Below are 25,721 nucleotides of genomic sequence, written 5' to 3'. Positions count from 1 at the left end.
AGTTGGTTAAACATATATATGCCTTTGGGTCAGGTCATGATCTCAGGGTCCTGGAATCAAGCCCTGTGCCTAGCTCCCCGCTCAGTGGTAAATCTGCCGGTCCCTCTGCCTCTCCCCTCTCAATGCTTGGGTTCTCTCCCTTGCTCACTCTCTCAAATAAATAAAATGTTTTAAAAAAGAGAGAGAAAGAGAAAGAGAGAGACTAAGGTTTCTAATAGAAAGGTTGTGAATCAGGCTCAGCATAACTTTAGGATAGTAAAGAAAATGTAAATGACTGTCTCAATAGATGTTATAAATTATCCAATAAAACTAAGCAATTTTCTTTAAAAATTATAAAGGCAGAAATTCATTAAGCAATCTGAGCATTACCTTTAATGGTAAAGCATTTCTCACTAAAACGAAGAACAGAAAACTTCATTTACATCTCACTGTTTTGAAGTTCTGGCCAATGCAATATGATTAAAAATAAATACAAGTGGCAAGAAGGCAAAGAGTCTGCATAATGGTACCAAATAAAAATTAACTTAAACTTTACTGGTGAAAAGATAATAAAATGAAACTTTTTTTTTTTTCAAAAAAATTTTATTACTACAATTGCTATTTTACTTACAATTTTTGGCAACATTAACAAAATAATAAATTTCATCTGAAAGAACAAGCAAGCAAAATAGACATGGAAATTCACAAAGGGTAATAACAAAATAGTAATCTTGACAGATATTCAATATATTTGTAAACAGAACAAAGTGACATCGCCTTAAAAAAATAGAGAGGTATCAATAGAAAAACAGAGAAAGCTCCTGAAAGAACTGAACTCACTATATTCAGTTTCTTTTGATTACAGGCACAGAAATTGACTCAAGCTAGCTCAATTCTAAGAGAAGCAAAGCTTTTGGTGATTATCTCTCCTAGCTTTTTGTGAAAACCTAGGAAATTTAACCAGATTGGAGAGGGAAAGGGAGTGGGGAGGCTTAAAGTGCCTTTAAAAGGAGGAGGAGTAAGAAGGTGAAGGGAGATTTCATTGTCAGTATCTTTTAAGAACATTGGTGAAGCTCAATAAACCAAAGGAAGTATCAAACAATTAAGCGAGGTAGCAAGCCATGCAGGCCTAGGAGAAAAGCATTCTAAGAGAAGAGCAGTTGCAAAGTCTTTGGAACAGGAAAAAATGTGATTTGCTTAAAGAAAAGCAAGGCCAGTGTGTCAAAAATAGTGCGCCACTGGGAAAAATGGTTGAGTAGCATGGCAGAGAATGGAAAAGCAAGAGGAGGTAGACAGGGGCCATAACACCAGAACCTGTAGTTGGCAATAAATAACAATTTGTACTCCTTAGGGTCATACTTTAGGTAAATAGCAAACAAGAGTTAACAGTGTTGATAATACCAAGCAACTACAAAAAGACAGAACTAAAATATTTCATATTTTCACTGTTTTCAAGACAGAATTTCTGTTATAGGACAGAATAGGGAGATAAGTATGCAAAAGTCTGCATATCTATTTATACACAAGTTTCCACCTGAGACTAAAACAATGAGCATACACACACACACACACACACACACACACTCTCTCTCTCTCTCTCTCATTCACTCACACATACACACTCTCTCTGTCCACCTAAAGAAATAGGTTCAGGCTAAAATATTAACAAAGTGCCTTGGCCCAAGCAAACTAATAAAAAGGCCTATTAAAATGTTCAAAGTGCAAATCAATCAATCAAGCACTGAGCAAATAAATACAACAGAATCTACACTCGGGAAATTCTTTAAAACACAGACAATAAACTCGCAACTTCTTGTTTGTTATCTGTCCTCCTTCCCAATTCTAGAAAGGATCTAAGCTTCTGACGACTATCACTTCCCAGCTTTCTGTGAAAGAAAGCTTAGGTAATTTAACAAGATTGAGGAGGAAGAAAGAAATGGGGAGAGATAATGTACCATTAAAAAAGAGGAGAAAGCAAGGGAAAAGAAAATGGATTTCTCCTTGCTCAGGTATATGGACAACATCCTGGATTCCTTAAGTCATGTACAGAGGCTTCTCAGTACATGAATCAAGGTGGAGAAAGAAAGGATGGCATTAGATACCCGGGAGACTCAGTCCTGGGAACCCACAGAAACAGCCAAGGGTGATGTTCAGGAACCAATACTCAGAGAGCACTCTAGTTATGTGAAAATCCTTGGAAATAGCAAGGGGAAAAGGTTCTCCCCCACAGCATAGTCAAGGACTTGACCGCTGGATAGATTAGTTGAAAAGCAATAACTCTAAGAACTAATACCTAATGAAATAACGACATTTCTTATACATCGGATTGTATCAAGGACAACTTTAAATTCAACTAGGTTGATAAGGGAAATTATACACACAACATAAAATAGCTGTTAACTGTAATACATTCATGTCTAAGGCAAGAAACAAAATTGCAGATTTCACATGTTCAACTGGGCTAAGATACACGTACATGGGAAAAATATAAGGAAAAGCCCTATAATGGGCTTAATTTTACTCAGTCACCATGGGCTGCTTTTATCCACTGTACCTACGATTCTTGGACAACTGCCATTCCAGCTTAATAGTAAGAAAACTAAATTTAGCCTAGTCCTTGAACTAGATAGATACCATTTGTTTGGCCCTTTTCAGCTCAAATTATGGGTCCAGTGCAGTTCAAACTATGGAAGTCAGGGCTTCTTTCCCTTGAGAAACTTTACTTGCTTTACTGTTCTGACTGAGAGGTATAAAGGCAGCCAGAAGGGAGAGGGAAGGGAACAAACTGAATTCCCTTTTGGATCACTCAACAGGAGGTTCACTGGCACCAGACCCGATTCTATTCATTACCCCTGCTTTTCCATCTGAAGCCAGCTGATACAGTGATTGTTTCATGTCTGCAGAGGTTCCTTGCCAAGTTCCTTGCCAAAATGCAAAGCATTTTATTTTTAATAGTTTTGCTTCCTTGGATGTTTTTGTGGTAAGAAAAGACACTCTGAGACAGTATTCCTACTGCCTTGGCTCCAAGACTAGAGTGAATGTGTGTGCACATGTGTGTCTGTGTGTGTGTGTGTGTCTGTGTGTGTGTGCGCGCGCGCACGCGCACGCTCATGTGTGCATGCATGTGTGAGCACATGCCCTCAACCAGAATAAGAAGCCACTAGAAGCCACTGCTCTCCAGTGACTAACCTCTCAGTTCAGTTTCTGGTTCCCATTCATGCCACACCTTGTTCCTCAACTTCTCCACGCTCAGGGTCTCAGAGTCAGATTACTTTAGATCAGCTCAAGACAAGACACTTCTGGGAGCTCAGCAGCAAATGGGACAATGATGTAACAAAGTCATTCAAGTCTGACTAGAGTTAATATTGAAATCTTCAAGGCATGGAAAAAGTTGAAGATAAAATTAAGTACTTAAAAAAAACTCTATAGGTTCTATATACAGAAATTAGAGCTTTCAAACTTACAAGTAACATGAAATATCAAAATAATAAATAGGTATCCACTTTCTTCTCTCTCTCTCTCTCACACACACACACACAAAAAACATCTTTTATGTGTTAAGCCAGATACAGTACATGAAAACCAGTTAACAAATTTTTAAATAACATCTCAAAATTCAGATCAGACAATACTGTATTTCATGAATTTAAAAAGAAACTCATCAATGACTCATTGGTTTCACTATTTTTGATGTTACTAAATAATGTATGTTTTTTTTAATGGCGTATCTTTACTTTTATTGAAATACCTGCTTTAGGTTTACTGAAACTAGAATTAACGAGGTTTTTTTGAAATTCTACTTTTAAACTTGGGGGCTGATGGTTCAGAATCAGACGTGCTCACAGTAACAGATGCTACTTCCACTGATCCTGGTTGAAGAGGTCCCAGCGACACCTGAATAACAACCTTTGTTTCAGGGGGCAATCCCTCTAGTTGCTTAGGCTTTTTAAACATTTGATGACACTGGGTCTTGTGCTCCATTTTCTCCTTGAAAGTTAAAAACTGTAGCCGGCATTTGGAACACTGGTGAACACTCTTTTCCCAGTGTCCCCTATAATGACACATGTACGGTGTTGCAGTTTTGAAAATTTTGAGACAGAATGGACAGAGCAAATTCTTAGTGTTTTCATGGCATTTTCTGAAATGTGTTTCCACATCAGCAAAGGCTGATGATCTGTAATTGCAAACCTGGCACACATAGGGCATTTCGCCAGGCTTATGATTGTCCTTCATGTGCTGTAAGAGGACCTGATCTGTTTTGAATGACAATTCACAAATTTTACAGACAGCAGAAGGCTCCTGGGTAGTGTGTACACTTTCGATGTGACATTGCAGCTCGAAGGGAGTGGGAAACTGTCGGTGGCAGTGCTGGCAGGTGGTGTGGCTTTCCCAGCTGTCACCCCTCTGCTTCTCAAGTTCCAGATGGTGCTTCATGTGATTCATAAACTTGACATTTTTTAGAATTTTCAAGCAGCTGAGGCATTTAAAGGTTGTGTGAGTCTTTTGTTCTGGCTGACCATCTCCTTTATGTTGCCCATAATAAAAGTCACGAAGTAGTATGACCAGACTTCCTTTCTTGGGATCAACAACCTGGTTTTGACTTGCTAGACTCAAAAACTCTGTTTTTGCCGGTCTATTTTCCTTTACAGGATTTATAGGCTTAAAATGGACACTGTCCTTTGGAAAAGGTGTTGCAAAAGGTGCTCCATTCTGAACCATGGCTCCATGGCTCCATTCTAAGTCATGTCCATTCTGAACATGGCTTAATGAGGTATGAACACTGTTTGAGTCTGTGCTTTGCTGTGAAGTCATTGTATGAAAGTTACCTGAAGGGGACAAAGCTGAAGCATGTCCCTCTATGATTCCATCACTGAGTTTAGGCCTTTTGGGATTTATATCATTTACTTCAGCAGTGGAAAGTTGCTTTGATATGCAAGGACTTTTATTCATATCTCCTACAAAAAGTGCTTCTCCTACTGGATGCTGTAATGAATTTGTGAATGTAATCAAAGGAGAACATAAGTCCGAACAGCTATTAGGCACAATTTGTGAATTATTTTTAAAATCAGGTTTAGACAAAGGCTCAATAATAATGGGACTAACTGTTGATCTTGATTCAGATTCAGAAACTGGCAAGGCAGTGACTGCTTCTGATACAGAGGTCACATGACTTATAGGTGGCAATTTGTGAGTAGGACCTTTTCTGAGGTGACCATACTTTTTTCTCCTTGAACATGAACCTGGGGTGACTCTGTTCAAAATGTTTGAAACAACTGGTTTTGAATTTGAAGTCACCCCAACAAAGATCAGCTCAGCATCGTCATTTACATGTTCCACCCCAACAAAGATGAGCTCAGCATCTTCATCATCTACTTTTTTGGTTTCTTCTGTGTTCTGCTGTGGGTCTGGCTCTTGCTCTTCCTCACATAACATACATGGCTGTTCCATTTTCTATTTTTTTTTTTTTTATGCTTGAAGGTGTGGCCACAGTCCCAGTGCTTTCTTTATATAAACTGCCACCTAAGTACAAACACACTACACATCAGTAAGTACAGAAAAATGCATTATCTTATTTAATTCTCTCCAAAACTCTAAGGTAGTTATAAACACCCTTATTTTATAAGACTACTAGAATTCACAGAGGATAAATGACAGCTTAAAGCCTACTATTATTATAAGTCTGTGCAACTCTAGAATCATGCCTTTGCCTTAAGCTGATTACTATTTCTTCTATTAAAAAAAGAGGAAAAAACTATTGACTAATCACTAGGTGAAATCATATGTAAAGGATATATTATTTTACAAAGGCACCATTGTTCAGTGTTTAGAAACATGGGCTTTGGGGTCAGAGAAGATTAAGCTGGAATTCTAAGTCAGCCGCAAACCAGCTGCATCTTCTTTGGCAAGTTCAAAACTTCTAAATGTGTTTTATCTTAAAGGCGAAACCTCTTACTTCTTAGACTTAAGGTAACAACTCTTTTTCAAAAACCACCAAGAATTCAATGGTACCTTATTTTGTAGCTGACTTAGAGAAAATTTTATAGTAAATGTACATATCTCAACTGATTCATAATTTCATAAATATTAATATAGAAAAGAAGAGTCAAATTCAAAGAACAGAATAAGAGTACCTAACAACTGTCGACAAACAGCATACTTCAATGTCAAGTGCTTAGCACATGCCTAGCAAATTGAGAACAAACTCTTGATAATCTCACACCAACTCAAGGCCTTCATTATAGTCCATTTAGTGTCTCCTAAATTTCTCCTTCTAATCCTGACTTTCCCACTTAACTTAAATCCAACAGAACTGCCTCCCTCAGCCCACCTCAGGCTCATTTCCACATGACAGGCAAAGTAATTCTGTCAAATCACATATCACTGCTCAGCTCAAAACCCTCCAATGGCTTTCTCATTCACTCAGTAAAAGGCCAAGTGCTTCTAATATCTTCAATGCCTATTAGACCATGCTTCCAAGCCTACATACTGCCTTGCAGCATGTCCTACTCCTCCCCCCATCCACTTCATTCTAACCAAACTGTCTTGCAATTCCCTTGAACACATTCATTACTTTACTTGCTTAGAGCCCTGTATTTGCTGTCCTTCTAATGTGAATGTTCACCATCCAGATACCTGCAGAGCTGAATCCTCACCATCTTCAGACTTCTGTTGCAAGTCTTCTCAAAGAGGTTCTCAAATACTCCAAACAACTGCTAATTCACATTGCCAATCTCTCTTCCCTTCCCCTCAACCTTCAAGTCCTTATCACCACCTAACATATTATAAACTTTATCCACTTGATTATTTTCTACTGTCTATCCAGTAAAATGTAAATTTCAAAGGACAGAGATTATTTTTTGTTGACTGCTGTATCCCCAGCACAAAGAGGGCCTGGCACAATATGGGAGTTCAACAAATAAAGAATCTGTTAATAGTATGGATTAAAAATAACTTTCATTAATAAGAATATGTATTTGTAGAATAGACTGTACTCCTTTAATTCTGTATTTTCTATGATTTACTTAGAACCTTGTCCATATCAGATATTCTGTAGGCCTATGAAGGACTGAAAGCTTCTAGCTTTTTAAAACATTTTTATCACAGCATAGCAAAAACAACAACATATAATATGGAAACTCACTACATAAACATATAAATAACAATTGCTTCACTACATGGATACTTATTCTAATCAATTATGACTCATCAATGGCTCACTACTAAAGGTTTGAAAAACATTTGTTTCAGGCTAGCAAGATGTAGGTAATTTAAATTATGGATCATAACTTACCAGTTTCTGAAAACCTAACGTCAGAATTCATTGCAACCCCATATAGACCCTTCAAACCCCATCTATAAAAATTAAAGTGGCATAGGGACGCCTGGGTGGCTCAGTTGGTTAAGTGGCTGCCTTTGGCTCAGGTCATGATCCCAGCGTACTGGGATCGAGTCCCACATCGGGCTCCTTGCTCGGCGGGGAGCCTGCTTCTCCCTCTGCCTCTCCCTACCACTCTGTCTGCCTGTGCTCTCTCGCTCGCTCTAACAAATAAATAAATTAAAAAAAATTAGAAAAATTAAAGTGGCATCAAATACATGCCATGTATCTCAAATTAGTTTAATTAGCATATCAGCATATAATTTGGGAACACCTAGATATTTAATCCTGAGATGTATACCGACTTCAAAGTAAGTCAAAAAAGAAAATTTTTTTTTTTTAAATTTATTTGCCAGAGAGAGAGAGAGAGAGAGAGTACACACAAGCAGGCAGAGAGACAGGCAGAGGCAGAGAGAGAAGCGGGCTCCCTGCCGAGCAAGGAACCCGATGCGGGACTCGATCCCTGAACCCTGGGATCATGACCTGAGCCGAAGGCAGCTGCTTAACCAACTGAGCCACCCAGGCGTCCCAAAAAAGAAATTTTTTTAAAATAAGAAAAGTTGGGGCCCCTGGGTGTCTTAGTAGGTTAAAGCCTCTGCCTTCGGCTCAGGTCATGATCCCATAGTCCTGGGATCGAGCCCCACATCTGGCTCTCTGCTCAGCAGGGAGCCTGCTTCCCTTCCTCTCTCTCTCTGCCTCTTTGACTGCTTGTGATCTTTCTCTGTCAAATAAACAATATCTTAAAAAAAAAAAAAAAAGAAAAGTTATTTCTTATTTTCATCACTTGTTTAACAATTATAATTTGCTTGGCCAACAATGGTATGATACTACCAAGCACTAAGTAGAAAGTGGTGAATGCATGAAGTTTACAGTCTAGTGTGCCATGAACAGTGATTTACAACCTTCTTAAAACTAAGATCAAGTACATAATTAGGAGATATGTAATGCAAGAAAACATACAAGGCATATCTGAAAACACTGTTCTTTAAGAGTCACAGAAATTGGTTTGGTCTATATACAACTTCATCATCTAACTCCAGGATGATGCCACCTAGTACACTGTTTCCCAACATAAGCACCACAGACATGTATGGACCAGATAATTCTTTGTTGTAGGGGGGTGGTGCTGGGTGCATTTAGGATTTGTAGCAGTATCCCTGACCTCTACTTAGGAGATGCTAGTAGAAATCCCCATTTGTGTCATCAAAAAATGTTCTATGGGAGAACTTCTACCCTAATTTAATCTCCTGATATCAACTTCCACATTTCTAGTAACTGTCTTCTAGGTAATTCTACATGATGCTATAATACCCCTCTCAAGAAATAATTTTAAATTGACATTATTAATATCCTGGGGCACCTGGATGGCTCAGTGGGTTAAGCCTCTAGAGGCCTTAGGCTCAGGTCATGATCTCAGGGTCCAGGATCAAGCCACACATTGGGCTCCTGGTCCCCCCTTTTTCTCTCTGCCCACCTCTCTGCCTACTTGTGATCTCTGTTAAATAAATAAACAAACTTTTTTTAAAAGAAATTATTAATATTCTCCCTATCATAAAAATCAGAATAAAATTTAAAATGTGGGAGTTAAAAAGTAAAAAATTTAAATAAAAAATAGAATAAAATCTAATTTGACAATTAATATGACTATCAGAATTATCTGAGGATAGACTTTTAAAACCTAGAAAAATTTATGATTCACCTAAAGTTACATGTAAGGTCTGGAGACAGAGTTAGCACTAAAATTCATGATTCCTGAATTCTAGTTCTGTGTTCTTCCCACTATTCTAACTTAATGAATGTCTAAATTTCTAGTGATGATGCTATTAAGTTCTTAGTCTCAAAGGATCAGAGTCATATTGGATTCAATTTTAATCTCCTCGTATTTTATAAAAACTGTTCAAACCTCCTCCAACCTCTATCAAATTATTCACAGAAACTTCTTAGTGGTTCTAAGTAACTTTTTAGAGCATTTGTCATTCTAACTACCTTACATTCCCATTCCTATTAAAGCTCCTCTCTCCAATTTCTAGGTTTGAGTCCACCCGTTACTTCATGTTTGTGCATCTGTACTAGGCTTCAAATTATCTCATCTCTCTGTCCTTCAAATTATCACCAACTGCATACCACCACTAGATGAATCTTTTTTTTTTTCACTAGATGAATCTTAAAACACCTCTGTAATTATATCATTCCACTATTCCTACATGTTAAATGACTCCCCCAATTTTAAAGAGTACATTTTAAGTTATGCTATGGACCAAACTGTGTCCCTTCAAAATTCATATGTTGAAATCCTAACTCCCAGTGTGATAGTATCTGGAGATGAAACTTTGGGAAACTTTGGGTTCCCATCTAATTAGATTTAGATAAATTCATGAGGGTGGAACCCTCATGATGGGATTAGTACCAAGAAGAGATATCAGAGAGCTTGCTTCTTCTCTATCTCCCACCTATACTATGTGAAGACACAGTGAGAATGTGGCAGTCTACAGGCCTGAAGGAAGCAAGGCAAGTCAGCTAGCACCTTGATCTTGAATTTTCCAACCTCCAAAACTATGAGAACAAATTCTGTTGTTAAAAAAGAATAAAAATAAACTGGGTTCCAGGAACATTGTAGGACTTTTTACCCACCTGATCTTGGTAGGATTTTATTTTATTTTATTAAAGATTTTATTTACTTATTTGAGAGAGAGAGTGAACAGGCACAAGCAGGGGGAGTGGCACGTAGGGGAGAAGCAGACTCGCTCCTGAGCAAGGAGGCCGATGTGGAGCTGGATCCCAGGACCCTGGGATCATGACCTGAACAGAAGGCAGCTGCTTAACCAACTAAGCCACCCAGGAAGCCCTTAGTAGGATTTTATAGCTGTTACCATACCGATTAACTTTAAGCCGATGTGGGGGTGGATCCCAGGACCCTGGGATCATGACTTGAACCAAAGGCAGAAGCTTAACCCTCTGAACCACACAGGTGCCCCAGACCATGGGAATTTTCTTATCACTTCTCTTCTGGTACCTTTATTTTCTACAATTTACCAGAATCTTAAGATACCTGGGGTCATGAGGTTGAACATGTCAAAGACTTAGTAGATCTAAGGAGTTAATCCTCAAAACCACTTCATATCCCCTATCAATGAAACTGCCAAGGGCTGTGGAAGGAGTTAATGAGATTTCATGCCAAAGACAGCTGAGATGGCAGGGGATGATAAATCATCTCCCAGGTTATTCCTATGCATTTAAACAATGGCCTTCTTCATGGGTTTTTTTTTATAGCTACACACCAGCTTTTTTTCAGGCATCAGTCTTTCTTGAGTAGCCTCCTGAGAGCAGGCTAACCGGACTCCTTTGATATCTATCCTCACAATCTTTCCTTGCCTCTGACTCTTTTCACCCCCTATACCACTCCTCCAAATTCCTATCCCTATCCCTTCACTCCTTCCCCATCCATAGCACTCATGTCTCTTTCCCACTACTCTCCTTCCCTTCTCTTCCATTAACCCCACACATTTGCTGCCTTAGGATTTAATGCCCATTAAACACATCCTTGGGAGAAATGAGAGCTTCACAGGATCCTTAAAACTACACTAAACATTTATATTCACCTTAGGACAACTAAGAAAAACAAAATGTTTTCATAACTTTTTTAATAAATATTTGTTCATAAATAAGTTCAAGATGGTAGAGGAGTATAAAAATGGGGTCTAATCTAGCCTGGGAGTCTGAAATGGGAAAAACTATTAAACCAAGGTTGTTCTTTCAAAAGACAGGATTATTTCTGTAGACTGGACTAAGGAAAAGCAATTTACAGAACCTCATTACCATTTTCACTTTTTCTACGTCTCTGACTTCTTTTTCCATTATTCTAACACTCATTCCCTGCAATCCAGCCACAGTGTCTTCCCTGTTGTTCCCTTTAGGCTCTGCATGAAATTCTTTTCTCCCAGATGTCGCCATGGCTAACACTTCTATCTCCTTTAACACCATGTCTGAATTTCCCTTTACCATAAGACTTGCCCTGATCATCCAATCTGAAATTACAACACTCCTACCCACCCAACATTCGACCCTATGACCCTGCTCTATTAGATTCTTCCTAATTTCATAACATCACCTTCTGTATCACCGAAAAATGTTATTATATTTAATTATTACACAATTATATTATATATGTATTATATATTACATATATGTATGTGTGTATGTGTGTGCATGTGTATACACATATAATGTTATAGACCTTTCTTTCTCCACTGGACTGTCAGTTCTTTCCACTGGAGAAGTTCTGTTTCATTTTTTAGCTTGTTTTGTTTGTTTTTGTCTGTTTTGTTCATTGATTTCTCCCAAATTCCTAGAGTAGTCATGGCACACAAGTCTTAAATATTTGTGAAAGGAAAATGATTCTCTAGGAGTTAGAAATAAATTTAACAAAGGAAAGTGGGCTGAGGCAAGAAGCAGGAAATGTTCAAACCTGAGGAACACACAATTTTCTTTAAGTCAGGGAGCCACTGAAGTGTACTATTACAGCAAATATGAGAACCCTGTAATCCTAGGACTCAGGAGGACTATTGTCAGTCATTTTCAACCATTTTCTCTTGCCCTTTGCTCCCAAGAGCAGGATTGTTGAAGAATTCACAAAGTAGAGATGAGCAGGATGGCAATTCAACCTAAAAGTGGCCTGTTAGTTCAGAAGCAAGTTCTTTCTCTAAGACTGAGGATTTAGAAAGGTGGAAGTATCAGGTGAATGGTGAATGATTTAAACAGGGGCTGCAGAGAACCACAAAAAAGATGACTGGAAAAAAAAAAAGGGAAAAAAAGGACAATGTTAATTTTTTAAATGCCAACAACAAGGTAAAGTCATAGGGAATGGTAAAATAAGAAACTACAAATATTGCCTCCTTCATAAAAGAGAACAGCAAAAATAGTCAAAATCGGGCTTTTTCATCCCAGAAATTAACCAAAGGCTTAATCAGAAGATTAAAAATCAGAGGAAAATCAGAGGATTTCTGTGGAAAACAATATGGCAGTTCCTCAAAAAGTTAAACACTGAATTATCATTATGACCCAAGAGTCCACTTCTAAGTATTGCCCGATAGAACTGAAAACAGGTACTCAGACAACTACATGTAATGCACATACAGGTTTAGAGTAACATGATTCACAAGAACTTAATGGTAAAAATAATACAAATATTCATCAATGGATAAGTAAACAAACTGTGGTATATACAAACACTGGAATATTATTCAACCATAAAGGGAATAAAGGTGCCTCCAGGTTCATTGCTGCATTATTTACAGTAGCCAAGATATCAAAATAACCTAAGTGTCCACTGATTGGTAGATAAAGAAAATCTACAATATACAAATAATGGAATATCATTCAGCCATAAAAAAAATGAAATCATGCCATCTGTGACACGATGGACCTGAGGGCATTATGCTAAATGAAATAAGTCAAACACAGAAAGACAAATATTATATGATCTCACTGATATGTGGAATCATAAATAACAATAAGTTCATAGATAAAGAGAACAGACTGATGATTGTCAGAGGCAAGGTAGAAGGGTAAAATGGATAAAGCGGATCAAAAGGTACAAACTTCCAGTTATAAAATAAATGTCATGGAGATGTAATGCACAACATGATGACTCTCGTTAATAATACTGCAGTGTATATCTGAAATTTGCTAGGAGAGTAGATCTTAAAAGTTCTTATCTCAAGACAAAAAAAAAAAATTATGTATGGTGACAGATGTTGACTATACTTATTGTGGGCATTTCACAATTTAAACAAACACCAAATCATACTATACACCTGAAACTAACGTTTTATGTCAATTATACATACCTGAGACCACAATGTCCCTGCGAGGGCTCCACCCCCGCTTAGCCTTCATTGTTATAGTCATATTTTAACCCTTCATCATATTTAACCTTATTTTTTGTATACATACAGGTTTTTTTATTTTTGTTAAAATTTTGGGATACAATTTCTTCCAACAGATCAAAATATACCCTAAATCTAGCGCATGGCTTTGTTCTAGTCTCCAGCCTGAGCACATTCTTTTTTTTTCTTTTTTCCTTTTTCCAACCAACTTATCTTATCATTCCTTTTTCATAATTTTTTTTTAATGTTCATCTTTACAGTCATATTCCATCCCTTCATCGTGTTCACTATTATTTTTGTGTATATATATGTTTTTCTTTCTTTAAAGTTTTGGGAGGTAGTTTCTTCTAAGAGACCAGAATAGCCCCAAAATCAAGTGGGCGGCTTTGTTCTTACCACCAGTCTGAGATTATATATATGTGTGTGTGTATGTGTGTGTGTGTGTGTGTGTGTGTGTGTGTATGTATTTTTTTTTTCTTTTTTCCCCTTTTCTTCTCCCCCCAGTTTTGGGTCTCTTCTGATTTGGTTAGCATACATTTTTCTGGGGTCTTTGCCACACTTTTAGTGTATTATTCTCTCGTTCATATATTCTTATCTGGATAAAATGACAAGACGGAGAAACTCACCACAAAAAAAAAAAAGAACAAGAGGCAGTACCAATGGCTAGGGACCTAATCAATAAGGACATTGGTAATATGTCAGATCTAGAGTTCAAAATGACAATTTTCAAGGTGCTAGCTAGGTTCGAAAAAGGCATAGAAGAGATTAGAGAAACCCTTTCTGGAGAAATACAATCCCTTTCTAAAAAAGTAAAAGAACTAAAATCTAACCAAATTGAAATCAAAAAAGCTATTAATGAGGTGCAATAAAAAATGAAGGTTCTTACTGCTAGGATAAATGAAGCAGAAGAGAGAATTAGTGATGTAGAACACCAAATGACAGAGAATAAAGAAGCTGAGCAAAAGAAAGACAAACAACTTCTGGACCACAAGGGGAGAATTTGAGAAATAAGTGAAATCATAAGAGTAAACAATATTAGAATAATTGGGATTCCAGTAAAAGAAAGACAGAGAGGGGCAGAAGGTATACTGGATCTAATTAGAGCAGAGAATTTCCCTAATATGACAAAGGGAATGAGCATGAAAATTCAGGAGGCACAGAGAACCCCCCTCAAAATCAATAAAAATAGGTCTACACGCTGTCATATATTAGTAAAACCTACAAGTCTTAGGGACAAAGAGAAAATCCTGAAAGCAGCGTGGGACAAGAAGTCTGAACATACAATGGTAGGAATATTAGATTGGCAGCAGACTTATCCACAGAGACCTGGCAGGCCAGAAAGAACTGGCATGATATATTCAGAGCACTAAATGAGAAAAATATGCAGCCAAGAATACTATATCCATAGGGTGAGTGGGTGGCTCAATGGATTAAAGCCTCTGCCTTCAGCTCAGGTCATGATCCCATGGTCCTGGGATCGAGCTCTGCATTGGGCTCTCTGCTCAGCGGGAAGTCTGCTTCCTCCTCTCTGCCTGCCTCTCTGCCTACTTGTGATCTCTATCAAATAAATAAATAAAATCTTTCAAAAAAAAAAAAAGAATATTATATCCAGCTGGGCTATCATTGAAAATAGAAGAATAGATAAAAAGCTTCCAGGACAAACAAAAATTAAAAGAATTTGCAAACACCAAACCAGCCCTACAGGAAATATTGAGAGGGGTCCTCTAAGAAAAGAGAGCCTAATAGTAGTAGACAAGAAAGGTACAGAGACAACATACAGTTAACAGTCACCTTACAGGCAATACAATGGCACTAAATTCATATTTTTCAATAGTTACCTTGAATGTAAATGGGCTAAGTGCCCGAATCAAAAAACACAGGGTATGAGAATGGATTTAAAAAAAAAAAAACAAGACCCATCAATATGCTATCTATAAGAAAGTCATTTCAGAACCAAAGACACCTCCAGATTTAAAATGAGGGCGTGGAAAACAATTTACCATGCTAATGGACATCAAAAGAAAGCTGGGGTGGCAATCCTTATATCAGATCAATTAGATTTTAAGCCAAAGACTATAATAAGAGATGAGGAAGGACTCTATACCATACTCAAAGGGTCTATTCAACAAGAAGATCTAACAATTTTCTTTATCTATGCCCCTAACATGGGAGCAGCCAACTATATAAACCAATTAATAACAAAATCAAAGAAACACATCAACAATAATGCAATAATAGTAGGGGACTTTAACACTCCCCTCACTGAAATGGACAGATAATCCAAGCAAAAGATCAGTAAGAAAATAAAGGCCTTAAATGACACACTGGACCAGATGGACATCACAGATATATTCAGGACATTCCATCCCAAAGCAACAGAATATACATTCTTCTCTACTGCACATGGAACATTCTCCAGAATAGATCACATTCTGGGTCACAAATCAGGTCTCGACTGGTACCAAAAGAGAGGGATCATTCCCTGCATATTTTCAGACCACAATGCTCTGAAGCTAGAACTCAATCACAAGAGGAAACTTAGAAAGAACCCAAATACATGGAAGCTAAAGAGCATCCTACTAAAGAATGAAGGGGTCAACCAGGAAATTAAAGAAGAATTGAAAAAATTCATGGAAACAAGTGAAAACGAAAACACAACTTTCAGTATCTGTGGGACACAGCAAAGGCAGTCCTGAGAGGAAAGTATACAGGGACACAAGCCTTTCTCAAGAAACAAGAAAGGTCTCAAAAACACAACCTAACTGAATACCTAAAGGAGCTGGAGAAAGAACAGCAAAGAAAGCCTAAAACCAGCAGAAGAAGAGAAATCATGAAGACCAGAGAAGAAATCAATGAAATAGAAACCAAAAGAACAGTAGAACAAATCAAGAAAACTAGGAGCCGGTTCTTTGAAAGAATTAATAAGATTGATAAACCCCTGGCCAGACTTATCAAAAGAAAAGAGAAAGGACCCCAATCAATAAAATCATGAATGAAAGAGGAGAGATCACAACCAACACCAAAGAAATACAAACAATTATAAGAACATATTATGAGCAACTATACGCCAGCAAATTTGACAATCTGGAAGAAATGTCCTAGAGACGTATGAACTACCAAAACTGAACCAGGAAGAAATAGAAAACCTGAACAGACCCATAACCAGTTAAGGAGATTGAACAGTCATAAAAAACTCCCAACAAACAAGAGCCCAGGGCCAGACAGCTTCCCAGGGGAATTCTACCAAACATTTATAACCAGTTAAGGAGATTGAACAGTCATAAAAAACTCCCAACAAACAAGAGCCCAGGGCCAGACAGCTTCCCAGGGGAATTCTACCAAACATTTAAAGAAGAATTAATACCTATGCTCCTGAAACTGTTCCAAAAAATAGAAATGGAAAGAAAACTTCCAAAATAAGGCCAGCATTACCTTGATCCCAAAAACAGACAAAGACACCATCAAAAAGGAGAATTACAGACCAATATCCTTGATGAACACAGATGCAAAAATTCCCACCAAAATACTAGCCATTAGGATCCAATAGTACATTAAAAGGATTATTCACCATGACCAACTGGGATTTATTCCTGGGCTGCAAGGTTGGTTCAACATCTGCAAATCAATCAATGTGACATGATACATTAATAAATGAAAGAACAAGAACCATATGGTAATCTCAATAGATGCTGGAAAAAAAAGTACAGCATCCTTTCTTGATCAAAACTCTTCAAAGTATGATGGGGCGCCTGGGTGGCTCAGTGGGTTAAAGCCTCTGCCTTTGGCTCAGGTCATGGTCTAAGGGTCCTGGGATCGAGCCCCACATCCGGCTCTCTGCTCAATGGGGAGCCTGCTTCCTCCTCTCTCCCTGCCTGCCTCTCTGACTACCTGTAATCTCTATCAAATAAATAAATAAAATCTTAAAAAAAAAAAAAACTCTTCAAAGTGTAGGGATAGAGGGTATATACCTCAAAATCATAAAAGCCATCTATTAAAAACCCACAGCAAATATCATTCAAAATCGGGGAAAAACAGAGAGCTTTTCCCCCAAGGTCAGGAACATGTCAAGGTTATCCAATATCACTACTGCTATTCAACATAGTACTAGAATTCCTAGACTCAACAATCAGACAACAAAAAGAAATAAAAGGCATCTAAATCAGCAAAGAAGAAGTCAAACTCTCACTCTTTGCAGATGATGATACCTTATGTGGAAAATCCAAAAGACTCCACTCCAAAACTGCTAAAACTCATACAGGAATTCAGTAAAGTGTCAGGATATAAAATTAATGCACAGAAATAAGTTGCATGTCTATACACCAACAATAAGACAGAAGAAAGAGAAATTAAGGAGTCAATCCCATTTACAATTTCATCCAAAACCATAAGATACCTAGGAATAAATCTAAACAAAGAGGCAAAAAATCTGTACTCAGAAAACTATGAATGGGGCACCTGGTTGGTTCAGTGGGTTAAAGCCTCTGCCTTCAGCTCAGGCCATGATCCCAGGGTCCTGGAATTGAGCCCCACATCGGGCTCTCTGCTCAGCGGATAGCCTACTTCGCTTCCTCCTCTCTCTGCCTGTCTCTATGCCTACTTGTGATCTCTGTCTCTGAAATAAATAAATAAAATCTTAAAAAGAAAGAAAGAAAGAAAGAAAACTGAATTACTCATGAAAGAAATTGAGGAAGACACAAAGAAATGGAAAAATGTTCCAGGCTCATGGACTAGAAGAACAAATATTGTGAAATGTCTATGTTATCTAAAGCAATCTACACATTTCATGCAATTCCTATCAAAATACCATTTTTTTTCAAAGAATGGAACAAATAACCTAAATTTATATGGAACCAGAAAAGACTCCGAATAGCCAGCAGAATGTTGAAAAAGAAAGCCAAAGTTGGTGGCATCACAATTTCAGACTTCAACTTCTATTAAAAAGCTGTAATCATTAAAACAGTATGGTACTGGCACAAAAACAGACACATAGATCCATGGAACAGAATAGAGAGCCCAAAAATAGACCCTCAACTAATCTTTGACAAAGCAGGAAGGAATGTCCAATGGAAAAAAGACAGTCTCTTCAACAAATGGTGTCAACAAATTGGACAGCCATAGGCAGAAGAATGAAACTGGACCATTTCCTTAGACCACACACAAAAATAGACTCAAAATGGATGAAAGACCTCAATGTGAGACAGGAATCCATTAAAATCCTTGAAGAGACCACAGGAAGCAACCTCTTCAACCTCAGCCACAGCAACTTCTTCCTAGAAACATTGCCAAAGGCAAAGGAAGCAAGGGCAAAAATGAACTATTGGGACTTCATCAAGATCAAAAGCTTCTGCACAGCAAAGGAAACAGTCAACAAAACCAAAAGACAACTAACAGAATGAAAGATATTTGCAAATAACATATCAGATAAAGGGCTAGTATCCAGAATCTATAAAGAACTTATCAAACTCAACAGCCAAAGAACAAATAATCCAATCAAGAAATGGGCAGAGGACATGAACAGATATTTCTTCAAAGAAGACATCCAGATGGCCAACAGACACATGAAAAAGGACTCCACATCATTTGGCATCAGGGAAATACAAATCAAAACCACAATGAGATACCACCTCACACCAGTCAGAATGGCTAAAATTAACAAGTCAGAAAATGACAGATGTCAGTGAGGATGCCTAGAAAGGAGAACCCTCACGTTCTTGGTGGGATGCAGGTTGAACCGCTGCCACTCTGGAAAACAGCATGGAGGTTCCTCAAAAAGTTGAAAACAGAGCAACCCTACAACCCAGCAATTGCACTACTGGGTATATACCCTAAAAATACAAAAGTAGTGATCTGAAGGGGCACATGCACCTGAATGTTCATAGCAGCAATGTCCACAATAACCAAACTATAGAAAGAACCTAGATGTCCATCAACAGATGAATGGATAAAGAAGTATATATATATATATATATATATATATATATATATATATATATATACATATACACACACATACATACATACACAATGGAATACTATGCAGCCATCAAAAGAAATGAAATCTTGCCATTTGCAATGACGTGGATGAAACTAGAGGGTATTATGCTGAGAGAAATATGTCAATCAGAGAAAGACAATTATCATATGATCTCCCTGATATGAGGAAATTGAGAGACAGGGTGGGGGGCTTGAGGGGTAGGGAAGAAAAAAAATGAAACAAGATGGGATTGGGAAGGAGAAAAAACATAAGAGACTCTTTATATCACAAAAGAAACTGAGGGTTGCTGTGGGGAGGGAGAGTATGGAGAGGGTGGCTGGGTTACGGACATTGGGGAGGGTGTGTGATATGGTGAGTGTTATGAAATGTGTAAGCCTGAATATTCACGGACTTGTACCCCTGGGGAAATTAATACATTATATGTTAATAAAAATTAAAAAATAATTCCCAAAAGAGAAATCCAAGATCAGATGACTATCCTCATAAATTTTATCAAAACAATTCAAAAAGAATTAGCACTAAACTTTCAGTAACTCTCCAAAAATTAGATGAGGAGAGAAAACGTTCCAGCTCATTCTATGAGACCAGTACTATTTACACCAAAATTAAACAAACATATCACACACAAAACTAACAAAAAACAAACAAAAAAAAAAACCAGACACCAATATCTTTTATGAATAAGTGCAAAAATCCTTAACAAAATACTAGCAAACACAATTTAAAAACCTATAAGAAGGGCTATATACTATGACAAAGTGAGATTTATGTAAGAAATGCAAAGTTGGTTCACTATATGAAAATCAATCAACATTATACCATTTCAATAGAATGAAGGACCAAAAACCCTACATTAGTCCACAAAAAAAGCAGTGGACAAAATTGAGCACCCTTTTGGGTTGGGGGGATAAAAACCACACTCAATAACTGGAAGAAGGAAACTTTCTCTGACAAGGGATATCTGTAAAAGACCCATAGCTAGCATTACAATTCATGGCAAAAAGACTGAAAGCTTCTCCTCTAAGATCAGGAATAAGACAAGGATGTCCACTTCTACCATTCTGATTCAACATTATCCTGGAGGTTGTTTAACTGGGTAATCATGCAAAAAAAAAAAAAAGTAAAATAGCATTCAGACTGGGAAAAAAAGAAGTAAAACGATATTGGAGAGGACATGATTTTGTATACAGAAAATCCTGAAGAATTATATTTGTTTATATATAAAAATTGTTTATTATAATAAACAATATAAGATCAATATAAAACATCAATTAGGGGTGCCTGGGTGGCTCAGTGGGTTAAAGCCTCTGCCTTCAGCTCAGGTCATGATCCCACAGTCCTGGGATTGAGACCCACATCGGGCTCTCTGCTGGGCGGGGAGCCTGCTTCCTCCTCTCTCTCTGCCTGCCTCTCTGCCTACTTGTGATCTCTCTCTGTCAAATAAATAAATAAAACCTTAAAAAAAATCAATTACATTTCTATACCCTAGCAATAAACACTCCAAAAATGAAATTAAGTAAGCAATTCTCTATGTACAGTAGCATTAAAAAGGATGAAATACTTAGGAATAAATTTCCAGAAAAAAATGCAAGACTTTCATACTGAAAACACTGAATTATACTGAATACATTGCTGAAGCAATTAAAAAAGACCTAAGTAAATATATACATCCCATGTTTATGGATAAGATTTAATATTATTAAGATGACAAGGTTCCTGATACTGATTTATCAAAATCCCAGCTGGCTTTTTCACAAATTAAAATTCACAGGGAGGGGCGCCTGGGTGGCTCAGTGGGTTAGGCCTCTGCCTTCGGCTCAGGTCATGATCTCAGGGTCCTGGGATCAAGCCCCACATCGGGCTCTCTGCTCAGTGGGGAGCCTGCTTCTCCCTCTCTCTCTGCCTGCTGCTCTGCCTACTTGTGATTCTATCTCTCTCTCTGTCAAATAAATAAAATAAAATCTTAAAAAAAAAAAAAAAAATTCACAGGGAAATGCAAAAGACTCAGAATAGCCAAAACAATCTTGAAAAAGAAGAAATGAAAATGTCACACTGATTTCAAAACTTACTGCAAAGCTATAGTAATCAAGAGTGTTGTACTTTCATAAAGACAGAACCACAGATCAATAGAATACAATTCAGAGTCCAAAAATAAACCCATACACTAATGGCCAATTGGTTTTCAGCAAGAATAGCAAAATAATTAAGTGGGGAGCAGGTATGTCTTTTCAACAAATGTTGGAACAACTGAACATCCACATCAAAAAACTGAGGTTGGACCCCTGCTCACAGCATATTAAAAAAAAAAAAAAATACAACAAACCTCAAAATAGATTGTAGAACTAAATGTAAGAGCTAACTGTAAGTCTTCTTTTTTTAAAAAACAGAAATAAAGGTTTTTGAGACAAGATACCAAAAGGAATAATGACAAAAGAAAAATGAACAGGATTTCAGCAAAGGAAACCCCCTCACACTGTTAGTTGAATGCAGGCTGGTACAGCAACTCTAGAAAAAAGTATGGAGTTTCCTCAAAAGGTTGAAAATAGAGCTACCCTATGACTCAGCAATTGCATTACTAGGGATTTATCCCAAAGATCCAAATCTGGTGATCTAAAGGGGCACCTGTACCCCAATATTTATAGCAGCAATCTCCACAATAGCAAAACTATGGAAAGAGCCCAGATATCATCAACAGATGAATGGATAAAGAAGATGTGGTGTGGAATATTACTAAGCCATCAAAAAAATGAAATCTTGACATTTGCAATGACCTGGATAGAACTAGAGGGTATTTATGCTAATCAAAATGCCAATCAATGACAATTATCATATGATTTCACTCATATGTGGAATTTAAGAAACAACAGAAGAGCATGGGGGCTGGAAACAAAACAAAACTAAATCACAGAGGAAGACAAACCATAAGAGACTCTTAATCACAGGAAACAAACTAAGGGATGCTGGAAGGGAGGGGAGTAGGGGGATGGAGTAACGGAGTGATGAACATTAAGGAGGGCATGGGATGTAATGAGCACTGGGTGTTATAGAAGACTGATGAATCACTGAACTCTACCACTGAAACTAATACACTATATGTTAATTAATAGAATTTAATAACATTTAATTAAAACAGGATTTCATCAAATTAAAAACTTTTTTTTTAAGATTTTATTTATTTATTTATTTGACAGAGAGATCACAAGCAGGCAGAGAGGCAGGCAGAGAGAGAGGAGGAAGCAGGCTCCCTGCTGAGCAGAGAGCCCGATGCAGGGCTTGATTCCAGAACCCTGAGATCATGACCTGAGCCGAAGACAGAGGCTTAACCCACTCAGCCACCCAGGCGCCCCCAAATTAAAAACTTTTGTCCTTCAAAGGATACCATCATGAAAGTAATGGACAAGCCACATAATGGGAGAAAATATTTTTAACTCATATATGTAATAAGGGACTTCTATCCATAATACATAAAGACCTCTTATATCAGAAGAATAAAAAGACAACTCTATTTAAAACTGGGTAAAGGGGGTGCCTGATGGCTCAGCCTGAAGAGCATGTGACTCTATCTCACAGATGTGAGTTCGAGTCCCACATTGGGTAGAGAGATTACTTAAATAAAAACTTCTAAAAAATGGGCAAGGGAATTAAATAGAAATTTCTCTAAAAATGATATACAAATGTCTAAGTATATGAAAAGATGTTCAACATGATAGTAATGAGAAAACTGTGAATCAAAACTACAATGATATATCACTCACACCCCTTAGAATGGCTACTATCAAAATATATAAAAACAAATAATTACACCAGAAAAAAAACAACTGCTGGTAAGGATGTGAAGAAATTAAAATTCTTATGTGCTGTGGTTGGAATGTAAAATGGTGCAAAGCACCAGAGCAAAGCAACAGAGGTTCCCCAAAATATTATAAATCAAACTATCATATGATCCAGCAATCCCACTTCTGGATATATATCCAAAAGAAATGAAAACAGGATTACAAAGAAATATTTGTACACCCATGTTCACAGCAGTACTGTTCTGATAACTAAAAGGTAGAAGCAGTCCAAATGTTCACTAACTGATGAAAGAATTTAAAAAAATGTGTATATACATACAACGGGATATATCCAGCTATAAGAAGGAAGTCCTGCCACACACTACAACACCGATGAATCTCTGAAGACACATTAGCTAAATTTTAAAAAGCCAGTCACAAAAAAGACAAATACTATACTAATTCCACTTATCTGAAGTATCTTAAGTAGTCAAAGCAACAGTAAAGAAACAAAAAATAGAATGGTGGATACCAGGGTCTAGGAAGAGAGGGAAAAGGGACTTTGTTGTTTAATGAGATGGATACAGAGTTTCAATTTTACAGAATGAGAAGTTCTAGAGATCTGTTTTAAAACAATGTTAATATATTTAACACTTAAATGATTAAGATAGTAAAATTTATGTTATCTGCTTTTTACAATAAAAAATGAGCAAAAAATTTGAATAGACAACTCTTCAAAGAAGATACACAAATAATGTAATACAATAAGCACAAGAAATGCTGCTCAACACAATTAGTTATTAGGAAAATGTAAATCAAAACCAGAATGAGATACCACTTCACATCCACTGGCTTGACTATAATCAAAAACAGAAACAGTAAAAAGTGTTAAGAGAATATGGAGAAATTAGAATCCTCATATATTGTTAGTGCAACTGCTGTAAAATGGTCAGCCACTTTGGAAAACAGTTTGGCAGCATCTCAAAAATTAAATACAGCAGTATATGATCCAGCAATTTCTCTCCTAGGAATATATCTCAAAGAGTTGAAAACATAAATCCATATAAAAATTTGCTCAACAATGTTCATAGCAGCATTATTCATAATTGCAACAGAGTGCAAACTATCCAAAGGTCCATTAACTGATAAGTGGATGAACTGTAGTATAGGCATAAAATGGAATGTTATTCAGCTATGAAAACAAATAAAAACAAATACTGCTGTACATGTATGACATGTATGAACCTTGAAAAGATGCTAAGCAAATAAAGCTAGACACAAAAAGGCCGCATATTGTATGATTCCTCCCATATAAAATGTCTACACTGGGCAAATGCACAGAGACGGAAATAAATTAGTGATTGCCATGGGCTGGAGTGGGGGAAAGAATGAGGAAATGTAGTAGGTTGAATAATGACCTCAAAAAATATTAGATCCTGATCTCTGAAAAGTATCTATGTTATCTTTTTTTGGGAAAGGGGTCTTTGCAGATGTGATTAAGAATCTTGAGATAGGAAGATTATCCTGGATTATACAAATGTGCCCAAAATACCATCATAAGTATCCTCAGTATGAAAAGCAGAAGATTTCATGCATACAGTAGGAGAAAGCATTGTAACAAGACTGGAATGACATGGCCTCAGCCAAAGAATGCCTGCTGGAAGAGGCAAGCAATGGATTCTCCCTTAGAGTCTCTGGGATAGGGTGGCCCTACCAACACCCTGATTTAGGTCAGGTGATGATTTCTAACTTTTGGCCTCCAGAATTGAGAGGGAATAAATGTTTGTTGTTTTAATCCACCAAGACTGTGGTAATTTGTTATAGTAGCCACAGGAAACTAATATAGCGTTTTAGGGTTGATGAAATGTTCCAGAATTAGATAGTGGTAAAGACTGCACAATTTTGTGAAGTATACTAAAAATCATTCAATTTTGCATTCTACAGAGTGAATTGTATAGTATGTGAATTATATCTCAATTAAAGAAAAAAATTCCTAGCAATAGGCTGGTGTGACCTCCCCCTCCCCCAACATCGTAACAACTGATAACTAAATCTTCAAAGCCCCTAAACAGACTCCATTCATGTAACAAGAGTTAGGTAATTAGAATTACAGTAACAATGCAAACTAATATAGCCCACAAGGAGAGTTAAACTAGTATCATGTAGTCAATTTACAAATTTGAAGTGGGAGACATATGTTCCTAGGGAGGGATGGGTATCTTCTTGTAGAGTGGACACTACTCTGATCCTAAGTTAAAACATCAACTTAACTTTTATTAGGACTGCTAAAAATCCTGATTTGACCAGAACAATCCAGTTTGACCTGCTGCCCCTGTGTATTTTTTAACAGTATCACTTTTCACTCTTAATACCTTGATTTCAGGGCATCTGGGTGGCTCAGTCAGTTAAGCATCTGAATCTTGATTTCAACTCAGGTTATGATCTCAGGGTTGTGAGATCAAGCCCCATATTGGTCTCCGCTCAGCAGGGAGTGTGCTTATTTTCTCTCTCTCCCTCCGCCATTAAAAAAATGATTTTGGTAATAAATGAATCAACATACTTGTAAGGAATCTTGAAGTAGTGAAAGTGGTGAGAGCATAGGCTATGCATGCTAGATGTTCCCTGTCATGAATCTTCTAGGTAACAAATATCTCCCTGCTATTGGAAAGCTCCCAAAGAAAAAAATTCTAGTAAGACTTCCACAAAGCAACCAT

General features: G+C 37.2%; 2 protein-coding genes across 4 annotated transcripts in view; one reads left to right on the top strand and one right to left on the bottom strand.

Annotated features, from left to right (window-relative positions):
* Positions 1–25,721, top strand: part of LOC308354676 (immunoglobulin lambda-1 light chain-like) — a gene marked incomplete at its 5' end in the record, with an annotated part of 1,188,495 nt that overhangs the window by 252,312 nt on the left and 910,462 nt on the right. The window lies entirely within an intron of this gene.
* On the bottom strand, positions 3,754–5,427 carry ZNF280B (zinc finger protein 280B; the record flags this gene model as incomplete). Its single annotated transcript, XM_080821589.1, has 1 exon — positions 3,754–5,427. One exon carries the CDS (start codon positions 5,425–5,427, stop codon positions 3,754–3,756), a length of 1,674 nt encoding a protein of 557 aa, XP_080677715.1.

The sequence above is a fragment of the Martes martes genome (genome assembly GCF_963455335.1).
Source record: "Martes martes genome assembly, chromosome: 13".
NCBI classification, from domain to species: Eukaryota; Metazoa; Chordata; class Mammalia; order Carnivora; family Mustelidae; genus Martes; species Martes martes.
The sequence above is the reverse complement of the archived record's forward strand: the minus strand, read 5'-3'. Positions and strand labels throughout refer to the sequence as shown.